Source organism: Hyperolius riggenbachi, chromosome 8 (genome assembly GCF_040937935.1).
Source record: "Hyperolius riggenbachi isolate aHypRig1 chromosome 8, aHypRig1.pri, whole genome shotgun sequence".
NCBI lineage: Eukaryota > Metazoa > Chordata > Amphibia > Anura > Hyperoliidae > Hyperolius > Hyperolius riggenbachi.
Genome location: NC_090653.1, coordinates 268,644,216 through 268,670,292, shown reverse-complemented (window position 1 = coordinate 268,670,292; position 26,077 = coordinate 268,644,216). Strand labels below are relative to the sequence as shown.

Below are 26,077 nucleotides of genomic sequence, written 5' to 3'. Positions count from 1 at the left end.
AGACTCAATGTAACCGAGGTTTATCTACGTATAAAGAAGTGTAAGGGCTGGAACCCACAGGAGCGCTTTTGGCAGCGTTTTGGCAGCACTGCGATACGCTAGCAGTTTGCCAAAACGCTGGGCTAATGTTAATGGATGGGGCAACTTCCACAGGAGCGTTTGCGTTTCCCAGAAACGCAAACGCAGGACCTGCAGCATTTTGGGAGCGTTAGCGCTTCAATGTAAAGTATTGAAACGCTAGCAGAAACGCTCAGCAAAACCTAAAGGGCCCATTCACACCTGAGCAGGAATCGCACGATTTCCGCTCACGGCAAACCGCTAGCGGTTCTGCAAGAACCGCTACACAATGTAGCGAGTGGCAGTGTTCTCACTGCCGCGGTTGCGGTTAGCGATAACCGCAACCGCGCTGCATGCAGCGGTTTGCCGGCGACGAGCGTTCCGCGATTTGCGATCGTGATTAGCGTGCATAGCACGCTAATCGCGATCGCTCCAAACCCGCCGCAGTGTCCAGTGATTTTTCTGCGCTGATCGCGGGAAAATCACTCCCGCAGAACGCCGGCGGTAATCGCCGGCGTTCTGCGGTTTTAAGTGTGAACGGGCCCAAACTGAGCGGTTTTGCTAGCGTTTTGCGGTTCAGCACACTGTAACAAAATTAAAAATAATTCACATGACCAATCAGGATAAAAACGCAAAACGCTACGCACCCGCTGGGCAAAAAAATACAATGTTGCAAAACACGACCAGAAACGCGCATGAATCTGCTTGCAAACCGCTCAGACAAAACGCTAGCGGTTGCGTTTTGCGTTTGCTGATTTCAGTGGGTTCCAGGCCTTAAAGTACGTTCATGCATTCTGCAAGGCCAGGATTTTTTTCTGGTTGCTTGAGACTTCTGGTTAACTGAGTTCTGGATAATGGGATTTTGCTGTATTGTTTTGACCTGTCAGCAAATAATTACAATTCTTGTAAATGCAACACTTCAGTTTTATTAAAAAAAAGTTGGTTGTTGCAGACAATGCTCAAGTTCTCTTCTTATTTTTGCTAGTGTTTATTAATAAAGCGACCGCTTTTGCTGTATGGTGTGTTGTTGCTGTGAGGGCCTGTTTCCACTGCACGCAGATTCTGCATGCAGAAAACTGACTCCAATGAATGCCTATGGGCAGGGGCGTAGCAATAGGGGGTGCAGAGGTAGCGACCGCATCGGGGCCCTTGGGCCAGAGGGGCCCCCGAAGGGCTCTCCCTCATCCAGGGGCGTCGCTAGCCCTGTTTTAGGGGGGCACGTGCCCCCAATCTTTCCTGGGGTGCCACGGATCTCCGCCCGGCCGCCCCCTCTGTCAAGACTCAGCGGCTCCCTCCAGCCGCCGCGTCACTGACAGTCTCAGACCTCAGGATCAGGCGGCGAGCCGGCGACCAATCGTGCGGGCGCTAGGACCCAGCGCCCGCACTGATATGCGGAAGTGACATCACTTCCGCATATCGAGCGGGTGCGTCCAGTGCCCGCTCGTACATCTGGTCGGGTCGCCGCTGATCCTGAGGTCTGCTGAGAGGTAGGGGGGGGAGCGGCGGCGGCTAGAGGGGGGGCCTCCCTGTCACTCACTCACTCAAGGGGCTCCCTGGCACGCACTCACTCCCTAAAGGGGCTCCCTGTCACTCACTCACTCCCTAAAGGGGCTCCCTGTCACTCACTCACTCCCTAAAGGGGCTCCCTGTCACTCACTCACTCACTCCCTAAAGGGGCTCCCTGTCACTCACTCACTCACTCCCTAAAGGGGCTCCCTGGCACGCACTCACTCCCTAAAGGGGCTCCCTGGCACGCACTCACTCCCTAAAGGGGCTCCCTGTCACTCACTCACTCCCTAAAGGGGCTCCCTGTCACTCACTCACTCACTCACTCCCTAAAGGGGCTCCCTGGCACGCACCCACTCCCTAAAGGGGCTCCCTGGCACTCACTCACTCCCTAAAGGGGCTCCCTGGCACGCACTCACTCCCTAAAGGGGCTCCCTGTCACTCACTCACTCCCTAAAGGGGCTCCCTGTCACTCACTCACTCAAGGGGCTCCCTGTCACGCACTCACTCCCTAAAGGGGCTCCCTGGCACGCACTCACTCCCTAAAGGGGCTCCCTGGCACTCACTCACTCCCTAAAGGGGCTCCCTGTCACTCACTCCCTAAAGGGGCTCCCTGTCACTCACTCACTGCCTAAAGGGGCTCCCTGTCACTCACTCACTCCCTAAAGGGGCTACCTGTCACTCACTCACTCCCTAAAGGGGCTCCCTGTCACTCACTCACTCCCTAAAGGGGCTCCCCTGGCACTCACTCACTCCCTAAAGGGGCTCCCTGGCACTCACTCACTCCCTAAAGGGGCTCCCTGGCACGCACTCACTCCCTAAAGGGGCTCCCTGTCACTCACTCACTCCCTAAAGGGGCTCCCTGTCACTCACTCACTCCCTAAAGGGGCTCCCTGGCACGCACCCACTCCCTAAAGGGGCTCCCTGGCACGCACTCACTCCCTAAAGGGGCTCCCTGTCACTCACTCACTCCCTAAAGGGGCTCCCTGTCACTCACTCACTCCCTAAACGGCTCCCTGTCACTCACTCACTCCCTAAAGGGGCTCCCTGGCACGCACCCACTCCCTAAAGGGGCTCCCTGGCACGCACCCACTCCCTAAAGGGGCTCCCTGGCACGCACTCACTCCCTAAAGGGGCTCCCTGTCACTCACTCACTGCCTAAAGGGGCTTCCTGTCACTCACTCACTGCCTAAAGGGGCTCCCTGGCACTCACTCACTACCTAAAGGTGCTCCCTGTCACTCACTATCGGGGTCCCTGTCACTCACTACCTAACTGGAGGCGCCTGTCACTCACTAGCTAACCTGGGGGTCCCTGTCACTCACTACCTAACTTGGGGGGGCTACCATATTAAGGGGGCATTCTGCCTATTTATGTGAAATGCTGTCTATTTATGTGCCTCATGACTGCTGAATGTGTCTTGTTGGGAGCCTTATGATTTGTTGGGGGCCTCATGATTGCTGAATTTGTCTTGTTGGGGGCCTCATGATTTGTTGGGAGCCCTCATGATTGCTGAATTTGTCTTGTTGGGGGCCTCATGATTGCTGAATTTGTCTTGTTGGGGGCCTCATGATTTGTTGGAGGCCTCATGATTGCTGAATTTGTCTTGTTGGGGGCCTCCTGATTTGTTGGGGGCCTCATGATTGCTGAATATGTCTTGTTGGGGGTCACATGATTGCTAACTGCGAGACTATGGGAAAAGCTGAATCCTTATCATATGAGACAATAGCATTAAACCTACTTTTTTAGCGTTTTAAAACAGAAAGTAAAACTGGGAGGTTCTAAAAAATTGAATACATTTTTCAGGAGTAGGATGGATGAAATTGTTTATCTTCACAGTTTATTTTCAACTTGGATTTTCCATAATGTTCATGTATGAGTTAAAACGTTTGTACAGTATTTAGTTTAAATTGCTGTTGCCACTTTGCGATAGATACCGGTAAGTGACTTTTGGGTTGCAGTTTGGGCACTCGGCCTCCAAAAGGTTCGCCACCACTGTCCTAATCTGATGTCCCACCATTGCTAGGTTCATGTAAATTTGTCTCCACCCGTTACCACACCTATATTCTGGTCCATGGCCCACCCATTTTTTGGTGCGGCGCGATAAGCACGCCGCACAACGTGATCATCATATTTTTGGCACGCTAGCTGCAGTGTGCTGAATTCTGCTGCCTACAGTATGTACAGTATACGCTGTTCTCTAGTGCTTGCACTGTGTGCTCATTTACCTCCAGTGTGTACAGTGTAAGGTGTTACTCTGTGCCTTTATTGATTGTAAACCAGCTGTATTGTATGCTGATCCCTGCTACTTTCAGTATGTACAGTATTAGCTGTAAAGCCTGGTACACACATACAATTTTGATTAGCCAATTTTAGCTCTGTTCATAAAATTCATTGTCTGTTGGCCCACTTACTGCACGGGGGTGGGAAATTGGGGGTCAGTGATTGACCAATCAAAATTGTATGTGCGTATACATCTTTGATCTATGCCTATACTGATTGTAAATGATCGAAATAAAGGACTGGGGGCTCCGTCCAATATTTCGATGGGCAGGCCCGTTATCCGTAGCTTACACCGCTGCTAAGTTCATGTACATTTGGCCCCACCCATGGCCACGCCCACTCACCGCATGGCCACACCCATTTTTTGCCGCAGCGCGCTGCGCGCGCCGCATGTACCTCCCCACCTGGTGCCCACAGGTGCCACTGATCTCCAAGGACCCTAGAAACGCCCCTGCCCTCATCTACATTATTACCTCTCTATTGGTCCTGTGCTCATAATAATCATTTCAATAGATGCTGTGAATAGTAGTAATCACTAACAAACTGTTTCCCAGCCTCTTCTTGCACCTCTGACACTGTAGTTGCCATTGGCAGGTTTTGGCATGCCGTATCAATTGTTATGTATAGAGTGCTTGGGGGGCCCCATGTAAAACTTGCATCGGGGCCCACAGCTCCTTAGCTACGCCACTGCCTATGGGCCTGTTTCCACCGAATGCGATGTTTGTGATGCAGATTTCCCATAGGCATTCATTGGAGTCAGTTTTCTGCATGCAGAATCTGCGTGTAGTGGAAACAGGCCCTGAGGGTTTGTTGCAGTTTTGTAATGGTTCAGTTGCTGTAAGGTTTTGCTGCAGTTGTATATGGGTTTAGTTGCTGTAAGGGTTTGCTGCAGTTGTATATGGGGTTAGTTGCTGTAAGGGTTTGCTGCAGTTGTATATGGGGTTAGTTGCTGTAAGGGTTTGCTGCAGTTGTATATGGGGTTAGTTGCTGTAAGGGTTTGCTGCAGTTGTATATGGGGTTAGTTGCTGTAAGGGTTTGCTGCAGTTGTATATGGGTTTAGTTGCTGTAAGGGTTTGCTGCAGTTGTATATGGGGTTAGTTGCTGTAAGGGTTTGCTGCAGTTGTATATGGGTTTAGTTGCTGTAAGGGTTTGCTGCACTTGTATATGGGGTTAGTTGCTGTAAGGGTTTGCTGCAGTTATATATGGGTTTAGTTGCTGTAAGGGTTTGCTGCAGTTGTATATGAGTTTAGTTGCTGTAAGGGTTTGCTGCAGTTGTATATGGGTTTAGTTTCTGTAAGGGATTGCTGCAGTTGTATATGGGTTTAGTTGCTGTAAGGGATTGCTGCAGTTGTATATGGGTTTAGTTGCTGTAAGGGTTTGCTGCAGTTGTATATGGGGTTAGTTGCTGTAAGGTTTTGCTGCAGTTGTATATGGGTTTAGTTGCTGTAAGGGTTTGCTGCAGTTGTATATGGGTTTAGTTGCTGTAAGGGTTTGCTGCAGTTGTATATGGGGTTAGTTGCTGTAAGGGTTTGCTGCAGTTGTATATGGGGTTAGTTGCTGTAAGGGTTTGCTGCAGTTGTATATGGGGTTAGTTGCTGTAAGGGTTTGCTGCAGTTGTATATGGGTTTAGTTGCTGTAAGGGTTTGCTGCAGTTGTATATGGGGTTAGTTGCTGTAAGGGTTTGCTGCAGTTGTATATGGGTTTAGTTGCTGTAAGGGTTTGCTGCAGTTGTATATGGGTTTAGTTGCTGTAAGGGTTTGCTGCAGTTGTATATGGGGTTAGTTGCTGTAAGGGTTTGCTGCAGTTGTATATGGGGTTAGTTGCTGTAAGGGTTTGCTGCAGTTGTATATGGGTTTAGTTGCTGTAAGGGTTTGCTGCAGTTGTATATGGGGTTAGTTGCTGTAAGGGTTTGCTGCAGTTGTATATGGGTTTAGTTGCTGTAAGGGTTTGCTGCAGTTGTATATGGGGTTAGTTGCTGTAAGGGTTTGCTGCAGTTGTATATGGGGTTAGTTGCTGTAAGGGTTTGCTGCAGTTGTATATGGGGTTAGTTGCTGTAAGGGTTTGCTGCAGTTGTATATGGGTTTAGTTGCTGTAAGGGTTTGCTGCAGTTGTATATGGGTTTAGTTGCTGTAAGGGTTTGCTGCAGTTGTATATGGGGTTAGTTGCTGTAAGGGTTTGCTGCAGTTGTATATGGGTTTAGTTGCTGTAAGGGTTTGCTGCAGTTGTATATGGGGTTAGTTGCTGTAAGGGTTTGCTGCAGTTGTATATGGGGTTAGTTGCTGTAAGGGTTCGCTGCAGTTGTATATGAGTTTAGTTGCTGTAAGGGCCCTTTGCGATTGCGTTTGCTGAATCGCAAAAGCGCAAATCACTAGCGATTTTTAAAATCGCCAGGAATTGTGTTAGGTTATTTCCACTTCCACAAATCGATTTTCACACAAACGCGATCGCGCGGCGGAGCGATTATTGACGCAATTTTGCTATGCCCTGCAGTGCATAGCAAAATCGCAAATGCTATTGCCGGAAAAAAAAAGGATCTTGCTGAATCGCAATCGCTAGCGTTTAGCGCTAACGCTAGCGATTGCAAGTGAAAAAGGGCTCTTTCCACTGCACTGCTGAATCGCAAATCACTAGTGATTTTTAAATCGCTAGGGTTGCTACTTAATCATAGAAATCACGAGAAGTATTTTCCACTACAGTGATTCGATTTGGAAATTTTGCAAATCGCAAATCGCAATCTCTTTATGGAGCGATGTTTACAGTGATAATGCAATGCAAATGAAAAATCGCAATCGCTGGCGTGATTGCGATTGATAGTAGAAAAGGGCCGAAGGGTTTGCTGCAGTTTTATATGGGTTTAGTTGCTGTACGGGTTTGCAGAAGTTTTGTAAGGGTTTAGTTTGCTGTAAGGGTTTGCTGTAGTTTTGTAAGGGTTTAGTTTGGTATAAGGGTTTGCTGTAGTTTTTAAGGATTTACAGTAGTTTGCTGTAGTTTTGTAAGGGTTTAGTTTACTGTATGGGTTTGCTGTAGTTTTGTAAGGGTTTAGTTTGCTATAAGGGTTTGCTGTAGTTTTTAAGGATTTACAGTAGTTTGCTGTAGTTTTGTAAGGGTTTAGTTCCTGTAGATGTTTGTTTGTGTTGTGTTTTATAAAGCGGCAGTTTTTGCTGTATGGTGTATGGGTTTAGAAGGGTTTGCTGTAGTTTTGTAAGGGTTTAGTTGCTGTACATGTTTGTTTGTGTTGTGTTGTGCCGGGTGTCACCGCGATGGACCTATAGGTATTTCCTAAGTCAGTGATGTGGTTTCTTGTGTTACAAGGCCTGGAGCTGTTTATTTGGTTGTCAGGCTGAGTGTCTCCCTGTGCTGTTCTCGCTCACGCCCCGTGGTTATTGGCTGACTTAGGGACAGCAGGCAAAGCTCTGGAATCTCGAATATTTCCATTCTTCACAAACTCATTCAGCTTGTTGGCTGGGCCGGCCATGGTGTGACATTACTATACGCACAAATTCAAAGTTAACTTCAGCTATTGAAGTCTCTTCTGCTGAACTACAAGTCTCAGCATGGCTGAACATAGCTTATATAAGGCATGTTTAGAATTTGCTGTTAATAGTCCTTGCACTGTTAGGCCCCGTTCACCCTTAAAATTGCAAAACGCTAGCAATTATTGATTATCGATAGCGTTTTGCTGCGGCAATTTTATTCACAATAAACACACAAAAAAAATCACTATACATTTTCACGATTTTTGAGTGATCGCGTTTCACGTTTTAACTACAATGCAATCATGAACCCTCTAAAATCACTAAAAAATGCTGCATGTAGCAGTTCGCGTTTACAGTGAATCGCTGTCGATCGCGGCAGTGAGATCACTTCCATATACTTTTAATTGCACTAGCGCTTTTAAAAGCGCTAACAATCGCCTTAAAGAGAACTTGAAGTGAGAAGTATATGGATGCTAAACAAAATGGGCAGTCCCACTGCTAATTAGCTTTCACCAGGGATTTACCCGGTTCACATCCGGATCCACCAAGTATGCAAGGATACACAATCGTAGAACAAAGATGACCAGGTCTCCAACTGTTTTTTTGCAACAATGGCTAATCTATTGAAGCAACACAGCAAAACAGAATATGGAGGCAGCTATCTTTATTCCCTCATGAACAACGCTAGTTGCCTGGCTGTCATGCTTGCTGACACACACCTGCAACAAGCATGCAGCCAGTGAAATCAGACCAGCGTCATATCACACCTCCCAACTGTTTGAGATAGTAATAGCAGGACCCCCTTAAGGCACATCCCAATCATGGGCATAGCAATAGCCCCTGTGACCTCTGTCATCTTAGAGGGGGGGGGGGACTAAGGGAGCCTTCTGTTAAGGGGCCCATACACTGGTTGATTTCAAACACAGAACATTTATATTGTTCTTTTCTCCTGGCGGACTCAAAGCGCCAGAGCTGCAGCCACTAGGGTGCGCTCTATAGGCAGTAGCAGTGTTAGGGAGACTTGCCCAAGGTCTCCTACTGAATAGGTGCTGGCTTACTGAAGATTCGAAGCCAGGTTTCAGCCATCAATAGATTGAACGATTCTATAGAATAGATTGATCAGAAATCGATTCTTTTCTCCTGGCGGACTCAAAGCGCCAGAGCTGCAGCCACTAGGGTGCGCTCTATAGGCAGTAGCAGTGTTAGGGAGACTTGCCCAAGGTCTCCTACTGAATAGGTGCTGGCTTACTGAAGATTCGAACCCAGGTTTCAGCCATCAATAGATTGAACGATTCTATAGAATAGATTGATTAGAAATCGATTCTATCAAATCTATCGATCGATTTGGTCTTTCTGACAGGATGGAAAATGTAGGTCGATCTGCTGCTGATAGCAGATGGATGGCCCATAGAGTTGCATTGGATCTAATGGTCCAATAATGCATTTAGATCGATTTCCAATAGATTTCATTCTGGAATCTATTGGAAATCTGTTCCTAGTGTGTGGCACACATCAGATAGATTCCTGTCAGATTGGACTTGACACGCATCTGCCAGAAATCTATCTGATGGTGGAATCTGCTGCAAATCTATAAGTGTATGGCCACCTTTAGTAAATGCAGAGCAAGGGCAGCAGGGCGTATAGATGCTCTCGGCATTGTAATAGGTCCTCCCAGTGGCGTACCTAGGGCATCTGACACCCGGTGCTGGGTATTATAAGACACCCCTCCCCCCCCCCCAAAAAAAGGAAAGGAGCGAGTGTGTCATACTAAGCGCGCCACGGCAGGTAATGCCAGGTATAGTTGCCCCAGTATACATAATAAAGTTGCCCCCAGTATAGGTAGTATAGCTGCTGCCCCCAGTGTAGGTATTATAGTAGCCCCCAGTATAGCTAGTATAGTGGCCCCCAGTATAGCTAGTATAGTGGCCCCCAGTGTAAGTAGTATAGCTGCCCCCAGAGTAGGTAATATAGTGGTCCCCAGTATAGCTAGTACAGTGGCCCCCAGTATAGCTAGTATAGTGGCCCCCAGTGTAAGTAGTATAGCTGCCCCCAACGTAGCTAGTATAGTGGCCCCCAGTATAGCTAGTATAGTGGCCCCCAGTATAGCTAGTATAGCTGCCCCCCAGTATAGCTAGTATAGTGGCCCCCAGTGTAAGTAGTATAGCTGCCCCCAGAGTAGGTAATATAGTGGTCCCCAGTATAGCTAGTACAGTGGCCCCCAGTATAGCTAGTATAGTGAACCCCAGTGTAAGTAGTATAGCTGCCCCCAACGTAGCTAGTATAGTGGCCCCCAGTATAGCTACCCCAGAGTAGGTAATATAGTGGTCCCCAGTATAGCTAGTACAGTGGCCCCCAGTATAGCTAGTATAGCTGCCCCCAGTATAGCTAGTATAGTGGCCCCCAGTGTAGGTACTATAGCTGCCCCCAACGTAGCTAGTATAGTGGCCCCCAGTATAGCTGCCCCCACTGTAGCTAGTATAGTGGCCCCCAGTATAGCTACCCCAGAGTAGGTAATATAGTGGTCCCCAGTATAGCTAGTACAGTGGCCCCCAGTATAGCTAGTATAGTGGTCCCCAGTATAGCTAGTATAGTGGCCCCCAGTATAGCTAGTATAGCTGCCCCCCAGTATAGCTAGTATAGCTGCCCCCAGTGTAGGTAGTATAGTGGCCCCCAGTGTAGGTACTATAGCTGCCCCCAACGTAGCTAGTATAGTGGCCCCCAGTATAGCTGCCCCCAGTGTAGCTAGTATAGTGGCCCCCAGTATAGCTGCCCCCCAGTATAGCTAGTATAGCTGCCCCCAGTGTAGGTAGTATAGTGGCCCCCAGTGTAGGTACTATAGCTGCCCCCAACATAGCTAGTATAGTGGCCCCCAGTATAGCTGCCCCCACTGTAGCTAGTATAGTGGCCCCCAGTATAGCTACCCCAGAGTAGGTAATATAGTGGTCCCCAGTATAGCTAGTACAGTGGCCCCCAGTATAGCTAGTATAGTGGTCCCCAGTATAGCTAGTATAGTGGCCCCCAGTATAGCTAGTATAGCTGCCCCCCAGTATAGCTAGTATAGCTGCCCCCAGTGTAGGTAGTATAGTGGCCCCCAGTGTAGGTACTATAGCTGCCCCTAACGTAGCTAGTATAGTGGCCCCCAGTATAGCTGCCCCCAGTGTAGCTAGTATAGTGGCCCCCAGTATAGCTGCCCCCCAGTATAGCTAGTATAGCTGCCCCCAGTGTAGGTAGTATAGTGGCCCCCAGTGTAGGTACTATAGCTGCCCCCAACGTAGCTAGTATAGTGGCCCCCAGTATAGCTGCCCCCAGTGTAGCTAGTATAGTGGCCCCCAGTATATCTGCACCCAGTGTAGGTAATATAGTGGCCCCAGTATAGCTAGTACAGTGGCCCCCAGTATAGCTAGTATAGTGGCCCCCAGTATAGCTAGTATAGTGGCCCCCAGTATAGTGGCCCCTAGACCCCAGCATAGCTGCCCCCAGTGTAGGTAGTATAGTGGCCCCCAGTATAGCTGCCCCCAGCATAGCTGTCCCCAGTGTAGGTAGTATAGTGGCCCCCAGTATAGTGGCCCAGGAGGGGTGGGCAGCACTATAAGGAGGGACAGCGGGGACAGCGGCGGGGAGGGGGGAAATATCCCCCCTCCCTCACCTGGGTCCCCTCCTTCAGCGCTCTCTATCTCCAAAATGCAGCAAACAGGAAGGCCGGGTGGGCGGGCTAGGAGGAGAATAACTCACCTCACTTCTGCGTTCCAGCCGCTAGAACGCTGCGTCGCCGTCACATGCCACATCTCAGCCTTCGATGCCGGTCACTGTGCTTCCGCTCATAAGAAAGCACAGTGGACGGCATTGAAGACGCAGAAGTGGCACGTGACAGTGACGCAGCGTTCCAGCGGCTGGAACGCGGAAGTGTGGTGAGTTATTCTCCCCCTAGCCCGCCCACCCGGCCTGCCTGGTTGCCGCATTTAGGAGGTAGAGAGCGCTGAAGGATGGGACCCAGGCGAGGGAGGGGGGGATATTTCCCCCCTCCCCGCCGCTGTCCCCGCTGCCCCTCCTTATAGCGCTACTTTACCTCTTGCTCTGCCTACCATGGGGGTCGTGGCGACACCCCCTGGCTGTCAATCACCCGGTGCGCCACCTCCCCTGCACCCAATGGTAGGAATGCCACTGGGTCCCAGGGCCGGGCCGAGGCATAGGCTGGAGAGGCTCCAGCCTCAGGGCGCAGTGTAGGAGGGGGCGCACAATTCATTCAGCTGTCATTCCTAATTGTGTTTGAAGCAGAAAGAAATAAGATAAGGGGATACATAGCAGTGACTGCAAGCCATATAACTAGATATTAAGGTGTTGGGGAGGTTGTGGGCCCTGTGGCACCTCTTAGTCCAATAGCAATCAGTGTGTGACGGCTGGAGAGGGAGGGATGGGGGGGCACACTTTGGTGTCTCAGCCTTGGGTGCTGGAGGACCTTGTCCCAGCTCTGCTGGGTCCTCCTCACTCCTCTTCTGTGCAGCCGTACACCTGGCAGCAGCCAATCACCATGCAGCTCACAACGCCTGTCACATGACATGAGCCACATGGGGGGCATCCAATTAGCTGCAGAGCTGTTGAGCGCTGCGGAGAAGGTAGCGCTCCACTCACATAGCACTGGACGTCTCCTCGGGACCTTCCACTATGTAACTATGTAACTAAGTATTATGTTCCATGCACTGTGTACTCACTACTAAATGTAATGTACATTACTGCTTGCGTTTTGCTGTACCATCACCGACCCTGTATGTGCCAAAAATAATTCCGGGTACAACCCCCGTTGTACTTGGCGAAATAAAGTGATTCTGATTCTGATTCTGGTGATTGGCTGCACAGCATGGAGCTACACAGAAGAGTGGAGTGAAGAAGACCTGTCCCGCCGCCGGAAGCATGTAATGCATAATGCACCCAGCACATTTTAGAACATACCTTCAATTTTGATTTGCCAATTTTACCACCTCCATGTAGTATACGGGCCAACAGAGCCTGAATACTATTAAATGATTGTGTAGTTAGGTAAGCTCTCATACTACATGGAGGTGGTAAAATTGGTTAGTGATTGGCCAATCAAAATTGATAGTTATTTTTTAAATATTGGCTTGTAATTAGTGATGGACGCAAAACTGAAAAATTCACCTTTATTTTCAAATAAAATATTGGCACCATACATTCTACTAGGGAAATATTTTAAACGTTGTAATAACTGAGACAAATGGGCAAATGAAATAGGTGGGTTTTAATTACGGTAGCATGTATTATTTTAAAACTATAATGGCTGAAAACTGAGAAATAATGAATTTTCCCCATTTTTTTTCTTATTATTCCCATTAAAATGCATTTAGCATAAAATAATTCTTAGCATAATGTACCACCTAAAGAAAGCTTAATTGGTGGCAGAAAAAAACAAGCTATAGATCATTTTGTTGTGATTAGTAGTGATAAAGTTATTGGTGAATGAAAGGGAGGAGCACTGTCAGGTGAAAATTGCTCTGGTCCACAAGGGTAAAAACCCCTCAGTGGTGAAGTAGTTAAACTGCAAAAGGTCTTCTGCAGCATTGATTTATGCTGGCAATTTTTATTTTAAACTACAGTGACATTCCCCTTTAAGCTTTTAAAGGGCCGCCCTACAGAGGCCATGCTGGGACTTATATTTCATTGGCATTGATAGGCCAGCTTGTTGTCTCAACCAAGCCAGCCGTGGAGGGATCACTGCTGTGATGTGTCTGCTGAGCGCCGGTGGCCTCTGCTCGCCATCTGTGACGAGACTCGTTGTCACGTCGGTGATCCAATTATCTGTTGCTCATCCTCCTGGCCATTATAGAGCCTGGGCGCCTCTACTCGGCAGCCGAACCTGCACTGCAGTCCAGCCAGCACCCATTAGGTTAAGTGACTCAGCTGCCTGCGGATGCAATACCGTGTGCCTTGTCCCCCATCCCCAAGATCTGCCTATTTCTCCCTGTACAGCTGGAGAACATCATGGCCTCATAAAACCGTGACTGCTGCCGTAGGCAGAGGGACTGTCTGTCTGCGGCATACAGATGAGCTTGCAAAGATGGATCTTCCCTGCTCGTCGTGGCACGCTCAAAGGGTGGGGTGAGGGAATCACAGCTTTGCAAATCTCGGAGGGAGAAGAGAAATTAAAAAATAACACCTCCATGATGGCTGCAAGACGGTAGTGTCACCTGTTACTGCTGCACCGAGACGTGAGGGAACCTGCTGTGACGTGGGGATCTAATTGGCGAAGAATAGGAAGGTCTGATGTGCCGAGACTGGATTACAGCTGAGCCAAAACAGAAGACGAAGAAAGGAAGAGTGGGGGGGGATTGAGAAGACAGGAGAGTCCAATGATGGAGCTGAAGGAGGCATTTACCCTCCAGAAAGCCCTGCTACAGCCCGTGAGGATGTGCATGTTGGACATGCCACTGTCTCTGCAGGACCAGGAAGTGAGTAAACATTGGGCGTCAGAGCAGTCGTGTTATCCTGGGTCAATGATGCGCCATGCCCTGTTGCATGCTGAGGGCATGATTTACGACAACGGGCGCCAAGGAGGCTCAGTGCTGCTGCCCGTAGCAACCAAACAGGCTTCAGACCTGTGAAAGCTGATAGGTTTCGCAGATAGTCCATCTTTCAGACACTTTGATAAATGAGAGCCGTTGTGAGGCGGTAGAAAACCGGTATGAAGGTGTCGGGAAGAAAAATTACCTCCATTACTTCATAGAAGCTAGTTGGGTCCTTGCTCACACTGGAAAACTACTGAATATTTAGATCTGATGGTGAGGGAAATGAATACATAGGGAGCTGAGATGGATCATCCATAAGGCAAACCCAGGCAGCTGCCCAGGGCCTGGAGAGAGTCTAGGGACCTGGTGGATGCTAACCCCCACCAAATCTAACTAAAAAAGCCAGGTGACCATCAGCACTGGGCAAAAAGTGAAATTTTGCCCAGGGTCCCATTTCATCTTAATCTTTTTCTGATATTGAGGCAGACAGTTCTTAATTCAGATACTTTAATTACTGGGGCCCTGCGTCATTTTCTTAGGTCTGACTACAGTAGAGTGTGTGTTGCATACAGCGGCCAATCAGACTTTTGCTTTCATTTAGAAACCTTAAATAGTAAACAACAGGCGGTGCATGGTTGCTACGGGCAACAGCTATACACTCCCACCTCTACTTCTGAGTTGATGCAGTAGTATGCACATTCTGCATGTAAATTTAGACAGCTTGAAAATGGTTCAATCAAATTATACTTTGGTAGGATTTCATTGGTCTATTTTCAAGCCACATAAATTTGCATACATAATTTGCTTAATCCCGCATCAACTCAGGATTATCTGCATCTCATTTACCAATGAACTACTGTAGTATGTGAATACCTGTGTATATTATAGAATAATCTTAATCTAAGTTAAAACACCTCTCTCTAAATTGCTAATTTGCCTCACCCAGGAGGAGGCAGAAGTTATGCCTGCTACACACCCTGCAATTTACCGTCAGGTAGATGGGTCGAATCGATAATTTCTGTGAGATCCGATCTGATTTCCGATCATGTTCCTGATCTATTTTGTATAGAAGTGATCGGAAAATTGATCAGAAAAACAATTGTAAATCAGATCAGACCTGTCGGAAATTATAAATTTGACTGGTCTATCTGACAGTAAATTGCATGGTGTGTACCAGGCATTAGAAAGAAATTAGAAATAGCAAATCAGCAGCCAATCTGTTTAATGAAAAGTTGCATTAATTATTTGGCCTGTCTTGATTGTTGTAACTCTTATGGGGGGTTTAAACTATAGATGCCTCGCCTATGGCACCAAAATGTCCAGAAACAGACCTGGGTCACAGATGCCTGGGGCTCCAAAAATGGGCATAAACAGACCTGGGTCACAGGTGCCTGGGGCACCAAAATGTCCAGAAGCAGACCTGGGTCACAGGTGCCTGGGGCTCCAAAAATGGGCATAAACAGACCTGGGTCACAGGTGCCTGGGGCTCCAAAAATGGGCATAAACAGGCCTGGGTCACAGGTGTCTGGGGCTCCAAAAATGGGCATAAACAGGCCTGGGTCACAGGTGTCTGGGGCTCCATAAATGGGCATAAACAGACCTGGGCCACAGGTGCCTGGGGCTCCAAAAATGGGCATAAACAGGTCTGGGTCATAGGTGCCTGGGGTTCCAAAAATGGGCATAAACAGGCCTGGGTCACAGGTGCCTGGGGCTCCAAAAAGGGGCATAAACAGGCCTGGGTCACAGGGAGGGGCTTTGTCTATATGACGCCTCTTGAGAGCAAGATTCACCATTCCACTGTTTTCTTTTTTAAATTGTGGTCAGTGAAGTCCATCATAAGAAGTCCATCATAAGCCATGACAATATCTATGGTGAGAAGGAAAAAAATCCCCTTTAGTGTTACTTTTTGAAAATAATTTATATTATTGCACGTTTGTTTGCGAAATACCAGAGATCTATTGCGCGCAGCAGTTAGTGCGAGTTTGTATACTTACCATGCTACTACTACCTCCAGCAGCTAGATGGCACTGCGGTGTAGATGGTAGACAGCTTGACTGTCTATGAGTTACCATGGAGAGGTGGCCTGGGTGGAACAGCACTGTGGAAAGTAAACAAAGATCATGCCCTCTTCTGGGAGTACTAAGCTGCCCATTAAGCTTACATAGCACCCAATTTCTTTTTTGGAGGGACAGTTTCTTTACTTGAAAGAGAACCCAAGGCGGAGTAGAGATACTTACCTAAGAAGTTTTAAATTCTTGCTTTTACTTATGAATAACACAGAACAATACTCTACTGTTAGCTAAGAAGAAGGAAACCTTTGGATCCTGCAGAGGCTTTTCCCAGGGCTGTGGAGTCTGTACAAAAATCATTTGACTCCAACTCTGACCTAGCAACGCCCCTGCGACTCCAGGTAACCAAAATTGCTCTAACACCTCGACTCCACAGCTCCGGGCTTCCCACATCCTCCTGGCCCCTCTGTCTCTCTTTCTTCTCCATTTGTCTCTTGTTCAGGACTAAGTAAATGCAGGTCTTTTTCGATTGAAAAATGTGTTTGCCTATAAACTTTATTTCCATCCTTTAAAATGCTATATATTTTATTGTCAAATGTTAATACAGTAGGAAAGAAAAATGATGATTGAAAGGGCTGGAGTGGATTGAATTACAAAATGACGTGTTGTGCTTATGAAATCTTTGTTTTATGCATGTCTAGTGGGGTGGCAGAGGCGGGACAAGATGAAGCAGAAAATTTGGGCACCCGCTAGCGAGGGCACGCCACCATAGGGTTTTATTAAAATTACCGTCAAGGAACGGAGATTTGAGTGCCTGCTAAATATTGGGATTTGGGCCCGCATTTTCCTTGGTGTGGGGAGGAGGGATTAGCCATCAGGAAGGGTGTTTGTGGGGGGGGGGGGGGGGGTGTTAGGGGGTCAGGTATGGTGTTTGTGCAGGGGGAGGTTAAGGTTAGGCGTCAGGTAGGGTGTTTGTTCGGAGGTCAGGTAGGGTGTTTGTGTAGGGGGGAGGTTAAGGTTAGGCGTCAGGAAGGGTGCTTGTGCAGGGATGGGGGCAGTTAGGGTTAGGCATCAGGAAGGGTGCTTGTGCAGGGAGGGGGGGCGGTTAGGGTTAGGTAGGGTGTTTGTGCAGGGGGTGGTTAGGGTTAGGCGTCAGGAAAGGGGGTTTGTGCAGGGGGTGCTTAGGGTTAGGCGTCAGGTAGGGGGTTTGTGCGTGGGATAATTGGGGGGAGTAGGGTTAGGCATCGGGGGGAGGGTTCTGTGTGAGAATAGGCTTAGGTTTAGCTATAATAAAATATCGGTATTAAAATACCAATATTTTACTATTGGGATTACTGGGCACCGAAATTTCCAAGCACCGTTTTTTGAGATACGCGGATAAGAAATATGGCAGGGCCATGTCTGATATCAGAGTTGAAGGGGTACTTATCTGGGGCCCCTAGCAGTCTATCTGGTCCCTTGATGCAGTTCCGCTGCCCTCCAGTGTGCCGCTAGCCCCTCTGACAGATCCTTTACTACAGCCCCGGTCACATACGTGTGTGTGCTAGCAAACTTCTAATTGAAGTCAGATCTGAATATCGGTCTGATCACTCAGGCTCCCTGCACACTGCAAATCCGTTTTCCGATTCTGTTTCCGATTTGCAATTCCGATTTTCCCTGAATGCAATCAAAAGAAAAACGTGGCATGCAGTGACGATTAAAAGTCGAAATCGGATTTCAAAAACAATTAAAAATTGGAATCGGAAACGCATGCAGTGTGCAGGGAGCCTCATTTGGATTGGATCTGAAGTAAAATGGTTTATGGTGTGTGCCAGCCTTTCCTTTTATTCTGGTGTTTAATGCTTCAGACCATAGATAAAATTTGAGATTCATTCCTCTCTAATCTTCCCTTATACAGGAAGTCCGCGGGAACACACACAGAGAAAATCACGACTGCATCTCCCTGTGGGCGCTGTGTGTGAGTTCCTAATAATTACACTTGTCCTGGCTCCTTGTCTGTCCCAGCTGTGCGGTCATGCCTAGATAATTAGAATCAGCGAATAGCAATATTGGGCTCCTTGAGGATTGATGTGGGGATTTTCTAGGTTCCTGGCTGAATGAATCAAACACCTGACTGACAAAGCCCAGGTTAGGGAAATGCTGGGACAGGATGGTAAAAAGTAGTGGGAGGAAACTTGAGGTGAGCAAATAAAGGAGAAGGTAGGAGGTGGCTGTGGAATGTACTACAGATGATAATCAGGGCATTCATTGTGAGGTGTTAGAGAAAGAGCTCCGTGCCCAGATATGAATGTGCCACCAATGGAGGGTAAAGGCTTCTCACTGCAAAGAAGGGACGACCTGTATCAGCGGTATCTGGCCAAAGTCCTGGAGTCCTTCTGCATTCAAGTCAATGGCACAAAAATGGTAAGCGATGACAGCTTTTATTTGGGTTTACTAGAGGTGAACTTACGTTGTAGAGCGTCTGGGTGATAACTATGGCATTGTTGCTTCAGCCATGCTGGCTGGGATACATGGCCGGATTTTCAGGCAAGCCCCCATAGGCCATGGCCTAGGGCACCAGGAAAGCTAGGGGTGGGCTGTGGGCAGCAGTGTGGCAGTAGCAGTTAGCCTGCCGAACATTCATCCTGCTACACAGAGTTTGCACATAGCGGTGGGTGACTACTAACAGCGAGATCTTGCACTCAGAGGAGGAAGGGGCGGCGAACGGTCGCTTACAGTGATCTCTGAGCTGCCTGTCACTCACCGAATGTGATGCTCACTAGAAAGCTTATGATGTAATCCCGGCCATCATGTCACTAACTGTCCTCAGAGGAGTTTATAATGCTATCCTTGCCATCACTTCACTAACTGTCATAAGAGGATCTTATAATCCAATCTCTGCTGTGTTGGGGATGTTAGGATGCTGCTGGTCGGGGTCAGCTAGTGAAAGCGGGCCTTCGGTGATAAAAAGTACAAATCCAGCCCTGCTGGGATATGTGATGCAAGGACACCTAGTTTTCTCTTTCATGAACAGCTCCCTTGAGCATCAGTTTACCTTTTTCATGTGTTGCTCCCTATTTCCAGCCTCCTCTTTCATATGTAGCAGCCCCTCTTTCATGCCCAGGTGCCCCCCTGGGCTGCAGCCACCCAAGGCCCAGGACTTCGTGGCCTTTCCAGAAAACCGGCCCTGGGGCTGGCACTTCCATGGGGCCAAACTGGGCAATTGCCCCTGGGCCCTAGGTCAGCTGCTGGGCCACCTAGGTCTTCCCCCAACTTGTGGTACCTGGGGCCCCTGCAAAGTAGCGGTTCACCTGCCAGGGCCAAGAGGATCACAATTAAGTGGGGGAAGAATGGAGGGGGGTGGCAGCCAGCTAGGGGGCCGGGGGATGGGGGGATCTGTCGAGGAGACCTCCAGGTAAATTTTGCACAGAGCTTCATTGTAACAAAGGGTTGGATTGTGACAGGTGGACAAATTGGTGCATGGAGTAAGTAATTTTTTTTTTTTTGGGGGGGGGGGGTATATGTGTGTGTGTGTATTGGGGGGGGGGGGGCTGGATAGAAAAAAATACAGGAATTTTAGTGGAAATGCTAAAGATTCTCTGTGATATTTATTTTTTGCCCTGACACCAATTAACGCTAAATTCTGATTGGCTGCCCGCTGCGTGTCTATTATTCTTCATACAACCTTATTAGATAGAGCTGGCAGGCACTTCTGCAGCGGGGACAGGACCAGCCGCATCTGTTTCACTAAACCAGACAGTGCTATACGTTTTAATTACCGACTTCACCCTTGAGGTTCTGGGTTTTGCTTTAATTTTCTAATTATCTGTGATTACTGTACGGCCCCACGAGGCTGGAGAGAATATGGTGGTTACGCATGTGTAGATTGGAGAAAGGAATTTTTTTTTCATTTTTGGCAGTTTATTCTGTTGTTTGACCTGAATTGTGTTCCTCTTTTGTCTGGCCGGGTGGCCTGTGTGCAGAGAAATGAGAGTGTATTCGCAGTGATTGCAGAATCTGAGTTAAAGTGGAACCCCAGTGAAAATAGCGTAATGAACAAGCGTTCTTAATTTTTACAATAATTATGTATAAATGATTTAGTCAGAGTTTGTCCGTTGTAAAATCTTTCCTCTCCCTGATTTACATTCAGACATTTATATCTACATTTTTACTACTGGCAGGTGATGTTCTGACAGAGGGCCTTCACCACAATATCAGCCATACAGAGCCCCCCGATCATCCGTTTGAGAAAAGGAAAAACATTCTCATGGGAAAGGGGGTATCAGCTACTGATTGGGATGAAGTTCAATCCTTGGTTACGGTTTCTCTTTAAGGGGCACATTATTGGTACAATATTTTCCTCAGATGTGGTCATCAGGCTTGTGTGACCATAAGTAATTGGAAGGTACCTTATTTTTTGGCATATAAGATGCACATTTATCCCCCAAATATGGGGAGAAAAAGTCTCTGTGTCTTATATGCTGAATACAGGGAGTCCCCGACTTATGATCGTCCGCAGATATGAACCGCTGTAGGGGGCTCCCAGTATTCTCCCCCTGTATACCTCCAGTTCCCCATGTAGCCTGCTCTGCCCCCCCCCCCCCTCGTGTAAGTAGGAGAAGCAGCAGTGCGGCTCACCTCATCAACAGCTCCATCAGCAAACACAGACCTCTCCTCTCCTCTCCTGCACTGCCCCCCTAGTGATGGCTTCTTCTAAACGCATCATCAAAAAAAGCCGACAACAGGGAGCTGTGAAAGAGAGGAGAGGTCTGTGATCACCGCTGGAGCTGTTGATGAGGTGAGCCAAGTAGAGATGAGCGTAATGGAGTAATTGCGATTTCGCGAAATTTCGCGTAATTAGTGTAATTACGTTTATGGCCGTAAGTACATAATCGTAATGAAGAACGATTTCGCGAAATGTCGCGTAAGCGTAATTTTCGCGTAATTTTCGCATTGCAACGGCTATTACGAAATTAATGCGTATGGTCATGCTCCCGAAGCGGAAAAGTTGACGCATGTATCAATGTTAGGTAGCCGCCGACTTTAAGGGTTAATAGCAAAGCCCCCTTAAATGCTAAGAGCCTCAAATTTGGAGAATATATTAAGGAGATCAGGAGGAATAAGAGGAAAATTTTTTTTTTCAAAAAGACCTTATAGTTTTTGAGAAAATCGATGTTAAAGTTTCAAAGGAAAAATGTAAACATTTAAAAACCCGCCGACTTTAACGGTTAATAGCAAAGCCTGCTTAAAGTTTAGGAACACCAAATTCCCAGGGTATATTAAGGGGAACAGTGGGAATAAGAGGAAAAATTTTTTTTTCAAAAAGACCTTATAGTTTTTGAGAAAATCGATTTTTAAGTTTCAAGGGCGAAAATGTCTTTTAAATGCAGAAAATGTCAGTTTTTTTTGCACAGGTAACAATAGTGTATTATTTTCATAGATTCCCCCAAGTGGGAAGAGTTTTACTTACTTCGCTCTGAGTGTGGGAAATATTAAAAAAAAACGACGTGGGGTCCCCCCTCCCAGACCTCTTTAACCCCTTGTCCCCCATGCAGGCTGGGATAGCCAGAATGCGGAGCACCGGCCGCGTGGGGCTCCGCACCCTGACTATACCAGCCCGCATGGTCATTGGATTGGGGGGTCTCGGAAGGGGAGGGGCAGCCAAGCTTTCCCCTCCCCCTCCGAGCCCTTGTCCAATCCAAGGACAAGGGGCTCTTCTCCACCTCCGATGGCCGGTGGAGGTGGAGGCCGCGATTTCCTGGGGGGGAGGTTCATGGTGGAATCTGGGAGTCCCCTTTAAAAAGGGGTCCCCCAGATGCCCACCCCCCCTCGCAGGAGAAATGAGTATAGAGGTACTTGTACCCCTTACCCATTTTCTTTAAGAGTTAAAAGTAAATAAACACACAAACACTTAGAAAAAGTATTTTAATTGAACAAAAAACATAACCACGAAAAAAGTCCTTTAATATTCTTAATTAACCATTAATACTTACCTGTCCCTTTAAATAAATGATCCCTCGAAATAGCCTCCGAAATGTTCTATCAGTTACAATGTAACAAAGTTATTACAATGTAACAACTTTGTTACATTGTAACTACGCCGCACCCGACGTCACTCGCCGCCACCGCATACGCGTCTGCGCTGCACACATTCCCGACAGAGCTCTGAGCTATATAGCTCAGAGCTCTGAGAAGCATCTTTGTATTTTGGCTCCAAGGAGCCCCATTGGTCTGCTAAGGACCAATGGGGCTCCTTGGAGCCCAAATACAAAGATGCTTCTCAGAGCTCTGAGCTATATAGCTCAGAGCTCTGTCGGGTCCGTGCAGGACGCTAAGTCCCCGCAGCTCCCGCTGTCCACCCCGCCCACATCTGTCACCCACATGTGACCCACATGTGAGTGACATGTGGGTGACATGTGGGAGAGGCGGGGAGGGCAGCAGAGCCGGCGGGGACTTAGCGTCCTGCACGGACCCGACAGAGCTCTGAGCTATACAGCTTAGAGCTCTGAGAAGCATCTTTGTATTTGGGCTCCAAGGAGCCCCATTGGTCCTTAGCAGACCAATGGGGTTCCTTCAAATCAAAAGGAACCCCATTGGTCTGCTAAGGACCAATGGGGCTCCTTGGAGCCAAAATACAAAGATGCTTCTCAGAGCTCTGAGCTATATAGCTCAGAGCTCTGTCGGGAATGTGTGCAGCGCAGACGCGTATGCGGCGGCGGCGGCGAGTGACGTCGGGTGCGGCGTAGTTACAATGTAACAAAGTTGTTACATTGTAATAACTTTGTTACATTGTAACTGATAGAACATTTCGGAGGCTATTTCGAGGGATCATTTATTTAAAGGGACAGGTAAGTATTAATGGTTAATTAAGAATATTAAAGGACTTTTTTCGTGGTTATGTTTTTTGTTCAATTAAAATACTTTTTCTAAGTGTTTGTGTGTTTATTTACTTTTAACTCTTAAAGGAAATGGGTAAGGGGTACAAGTACCTCTATACTCATTTCTCCTGGGAGGGGGGGTGGGCATCTGGGGGACCCCTTTTTAAAGGGGACTCCCAGATTCCACCATGAACCTCCCCCCCAGGAAATCGCGGCCTCCACCTCCACCGCCCATCGGAGGTGGAGAAGAGCCCCTTGTCCTTGGATTGGACAAGGGCTCGGAGGGGGAGGGGAAAGCTTGGCTGCCCCTCCCCTTCCGAGACCCCCCAATCCATGGACCATGCGGGCTGGTATAGTCAGGGTGCGGAGCCCCACGCGGCCGGTGCTCCGCATTCTGGCTATCCCAGCCTGCATGGGGGACAAGGGGTTAAAGAGGTCTGGGAGGGGGGACCCCACGTCGTTTTTTTTTTATATTTCCCACACTCAGAACGAAGTAAGTAAAACTCTTCCCACTTGGGGGAATCTATGAAAATAATACACTATTGTTACCTGTGCAGAAAAAACTGACATTTTCTGCATTTAAAAGACATTTTCGCCCTTGAAACTTAAAAATCGATTTTCTCAAAAACTATAAGGTCTTTTTGAAAAAAAAATTTTTCCCCTTATTCCCACTGTTCCCCTTAATATACCCTGGGAATTTGGTGTTCCTAAACTTTAAGCAGGCTTTGCTATTAACCGTTAAAGTCGGCGGGTTTTTAAATGTTTACATTTTTCCTTTGAAACTTTAACATCGATTTTCTCAAAAACTATAAGGTCTTTTTGAAAAAAAAATTTTTTCCTCTTATTCCTCCTGATCTCCTTAATATATTCTCTAAATTTGAGGCTCTTAGCATTTAAGGGGGCTTTGCTATTAACCCTTAAAGTCGGCGGCTTTTTTATATTATACGGAGCGTTACGGTTTAACGCGAAATTACGGTAGCGTTTAATGCGAAATTACGGCATGAACGAAACGCGAAATTACGCGTTGAAAATTACGCTTACGGTATTTTCAATTACGATTTTAATGGCAATTACGCTACTGTAATTTCGCATCGTAATCGCAAATTTCGCATGCGTAATTTTAGTAATGCGAAATTACGAAAATTTCAGCTCAACTCTAGCTTTAATGCTTCACATACTGTAAATTCATAAAAGGAAACTTAACATCGGTTGCAAATATTAAAATGCATTATTTTATTAAGTTAAATTTTTATAAGTTATATCACACTTGGGTGTCTCCATACCCCTTTGTATTGTCTACTCTCTCTCGGAGAGTGGCCTGAAACCTCACGCCACCAGGCTGGTGGTCCGTTTTTCCTCCAAGAGAGCAACCACAACTCCACCCAGATTCAGCATCTTTTGACACCGGGTGGTCTATAGACCCTTATGATGTGATTCTCTGCTGTGCAACCTGCTCTTATCAAAACTCCCAATATCTTTGCCAACTTTTGCCATGGGGAAAAAGTGAAATAAACAGTAATGCTACTCTGAGGGTCTGGCATGGTTTATGGTGCCAGGGTCTGAACAGCCTCCAGACATCAGTGTCGAAATGAATAGCGGTATCTGGAAGATATCATGTTACTATGGTCTGAATGATGTCATGCTGAGAGAGCCCAAATGATATCAGCCAAGTAATAGTACCAGATGCTCCCAGACGTGAGGGGGAGGTGCAAGGCACCTGAGGTTCACCACATGCAAGTCTCAAGACACAAAGCATCTAAGGCAAAAACTGGGCTATCCTGTTCCATGCCAGACAGGTGCCAACCATAACTTTAATACGACTTTGTGGGATGAATGTCAAATACACATTCTCACGCAACAGCGAGGCTTTGTCCTCTCATTCTGACCCAGTTCCAACTGAAAACTTTCCACGGCAACATTTAGGAGGTCCTCCTCGGTTAAAACTCCTAGAACTTTTCAGCCAATTAGAAATGTGTCCAAAAATGGATGGGCTCATTGTATGTGTAGGATGAAATTGCATCTATCATTAGTGTAGGGATCCTTGAAAAAAATATATCCATCTACCGAAATACACAAAGGAACAATCAAGAGCCCCAGATGGTGTAGTATGTTAGCACAGTGCAATTTACAGTTTGGTAAATATGGTAGAAGAGAGGTACTCGAAAAGGTGGGTTACCGCTAAGGCAACCACTGTATTCACAGGTGGGGAGATTACACCCAACCCCACTTGGGTTAAAGAGTAGCTCTCTGTAGAGGAAACAGATCGGGGTTACACACACCTCCACCAGGGGTGGACTAAAATACCTGATTAGTTATAGAACAGAGGCACCAGAGTGGAGTAAAACATGTTTAAAATGGGAGTTAGTGGTGGACTTACCACCCAAATAGATTTGAATAGTCAATAGCAAGATGGATAATTCTTTAACCGTTGCTGTACCAGCAGTAGGATTAGCCATACTATGCAAGGGAAAAAAAACACATATATAAGTAGATAAATACTTGCTCTACCTCCATAACACATGTATTGTACTGTCCACATTTTGATTTCAGTGAATTTCATATTGTAAATGAAGAGAATTCTGTTCCTAGTGGGAACCATGTCTTTTGCCCACAGTTTGAGGCTAAATCCTGATGTCATTTCTGCCCTTAACTTTTTTTTCCTTTTCTCCTCCAATCACTGAGTCACCTCAGCCTTGCTTGTAAACACAAGTGAGCAGAGGATTGTGTTTCAGATCGGCAACTAGGCAGGGAAATAAATGGAAGAGGAGGAATATATTATAGATAAAAAGAACTCCCAGCATGCAACTGTTTGGCACTGACTATTAAAGGGCCATTGCTCCTTAAGTATGTGATAACACCAAACCATAACAGCAGAAAAAGTTTTCAAAGTTTTGAATGCAGGCTTAGCATCTTTATCACTTAATACACTCAGACCAGTTGCTGTTGAAATTTGATTTTTATGGTGACAATCCCACTTTAAGGACCAGAGACTGCTGGTTTGAAAAAACAGCGCTTACCGACGTTGTGCGGCATGGACCCGCTGCTACCGCTGATCACTCCACTCTCCCATTGCCGCAGGCTCCTCGTTTTGCCATTGGTATGACGGCAGAGCTCCCTGAGTCTGTCAGGATCCGATTTCATTGGCTCCTGACCCTGTGATCATCATGAGCCAATGGAATTGGCTCATAGTGATCATGGGGTCAGGAGCCAATGAAATCAGTTCCTGACCGGCTCAGGGAGCTCTGCCGTCATACCAACGGCACAGCGAGGCGGCTGCAGTGGCAAGAAAGTGGCGCGATCTTAGGGGGATGATTGAAATCTACTCCCTGACAGAGATAAAAGTGCCAAACAAGGCGTAGATTACAATCAGCAT

At 47.3% G+C, this 26,077-nt stretch overlaps 1 protein-coding gene across 2 annotated transcripts in view; it reads left to right on the top strand.

Moving 5' to 3' along the window:
• RALGDS (ral guanine nucleotide dissociation stimulator) overlaps positions 1-26,077 on the top strand; it is a 250,641-nt gene that overhangs the window by 36,032 nt on the left and 188,532 nt on the right. The window contains exon 1 of one of the 2 annotated variants that reach the window (XM_068248833.1): positions 13,463-13,781. The exons of the other annotated variant lie outside the window; for it this stretch is intronic. Within the exon in view, the coding sequence (XP_068104934.1) occupies positions 13,683-13,781 (99 nt within the window). The 5' untranslated portion in view covers positions 13,463-13,682. Of the gene's footprint in view, positions 1-13,462; positions 13,782-26,077 lie in introns of those variants that run through there. 2 annotated transcript variants of the gene reach the window in all.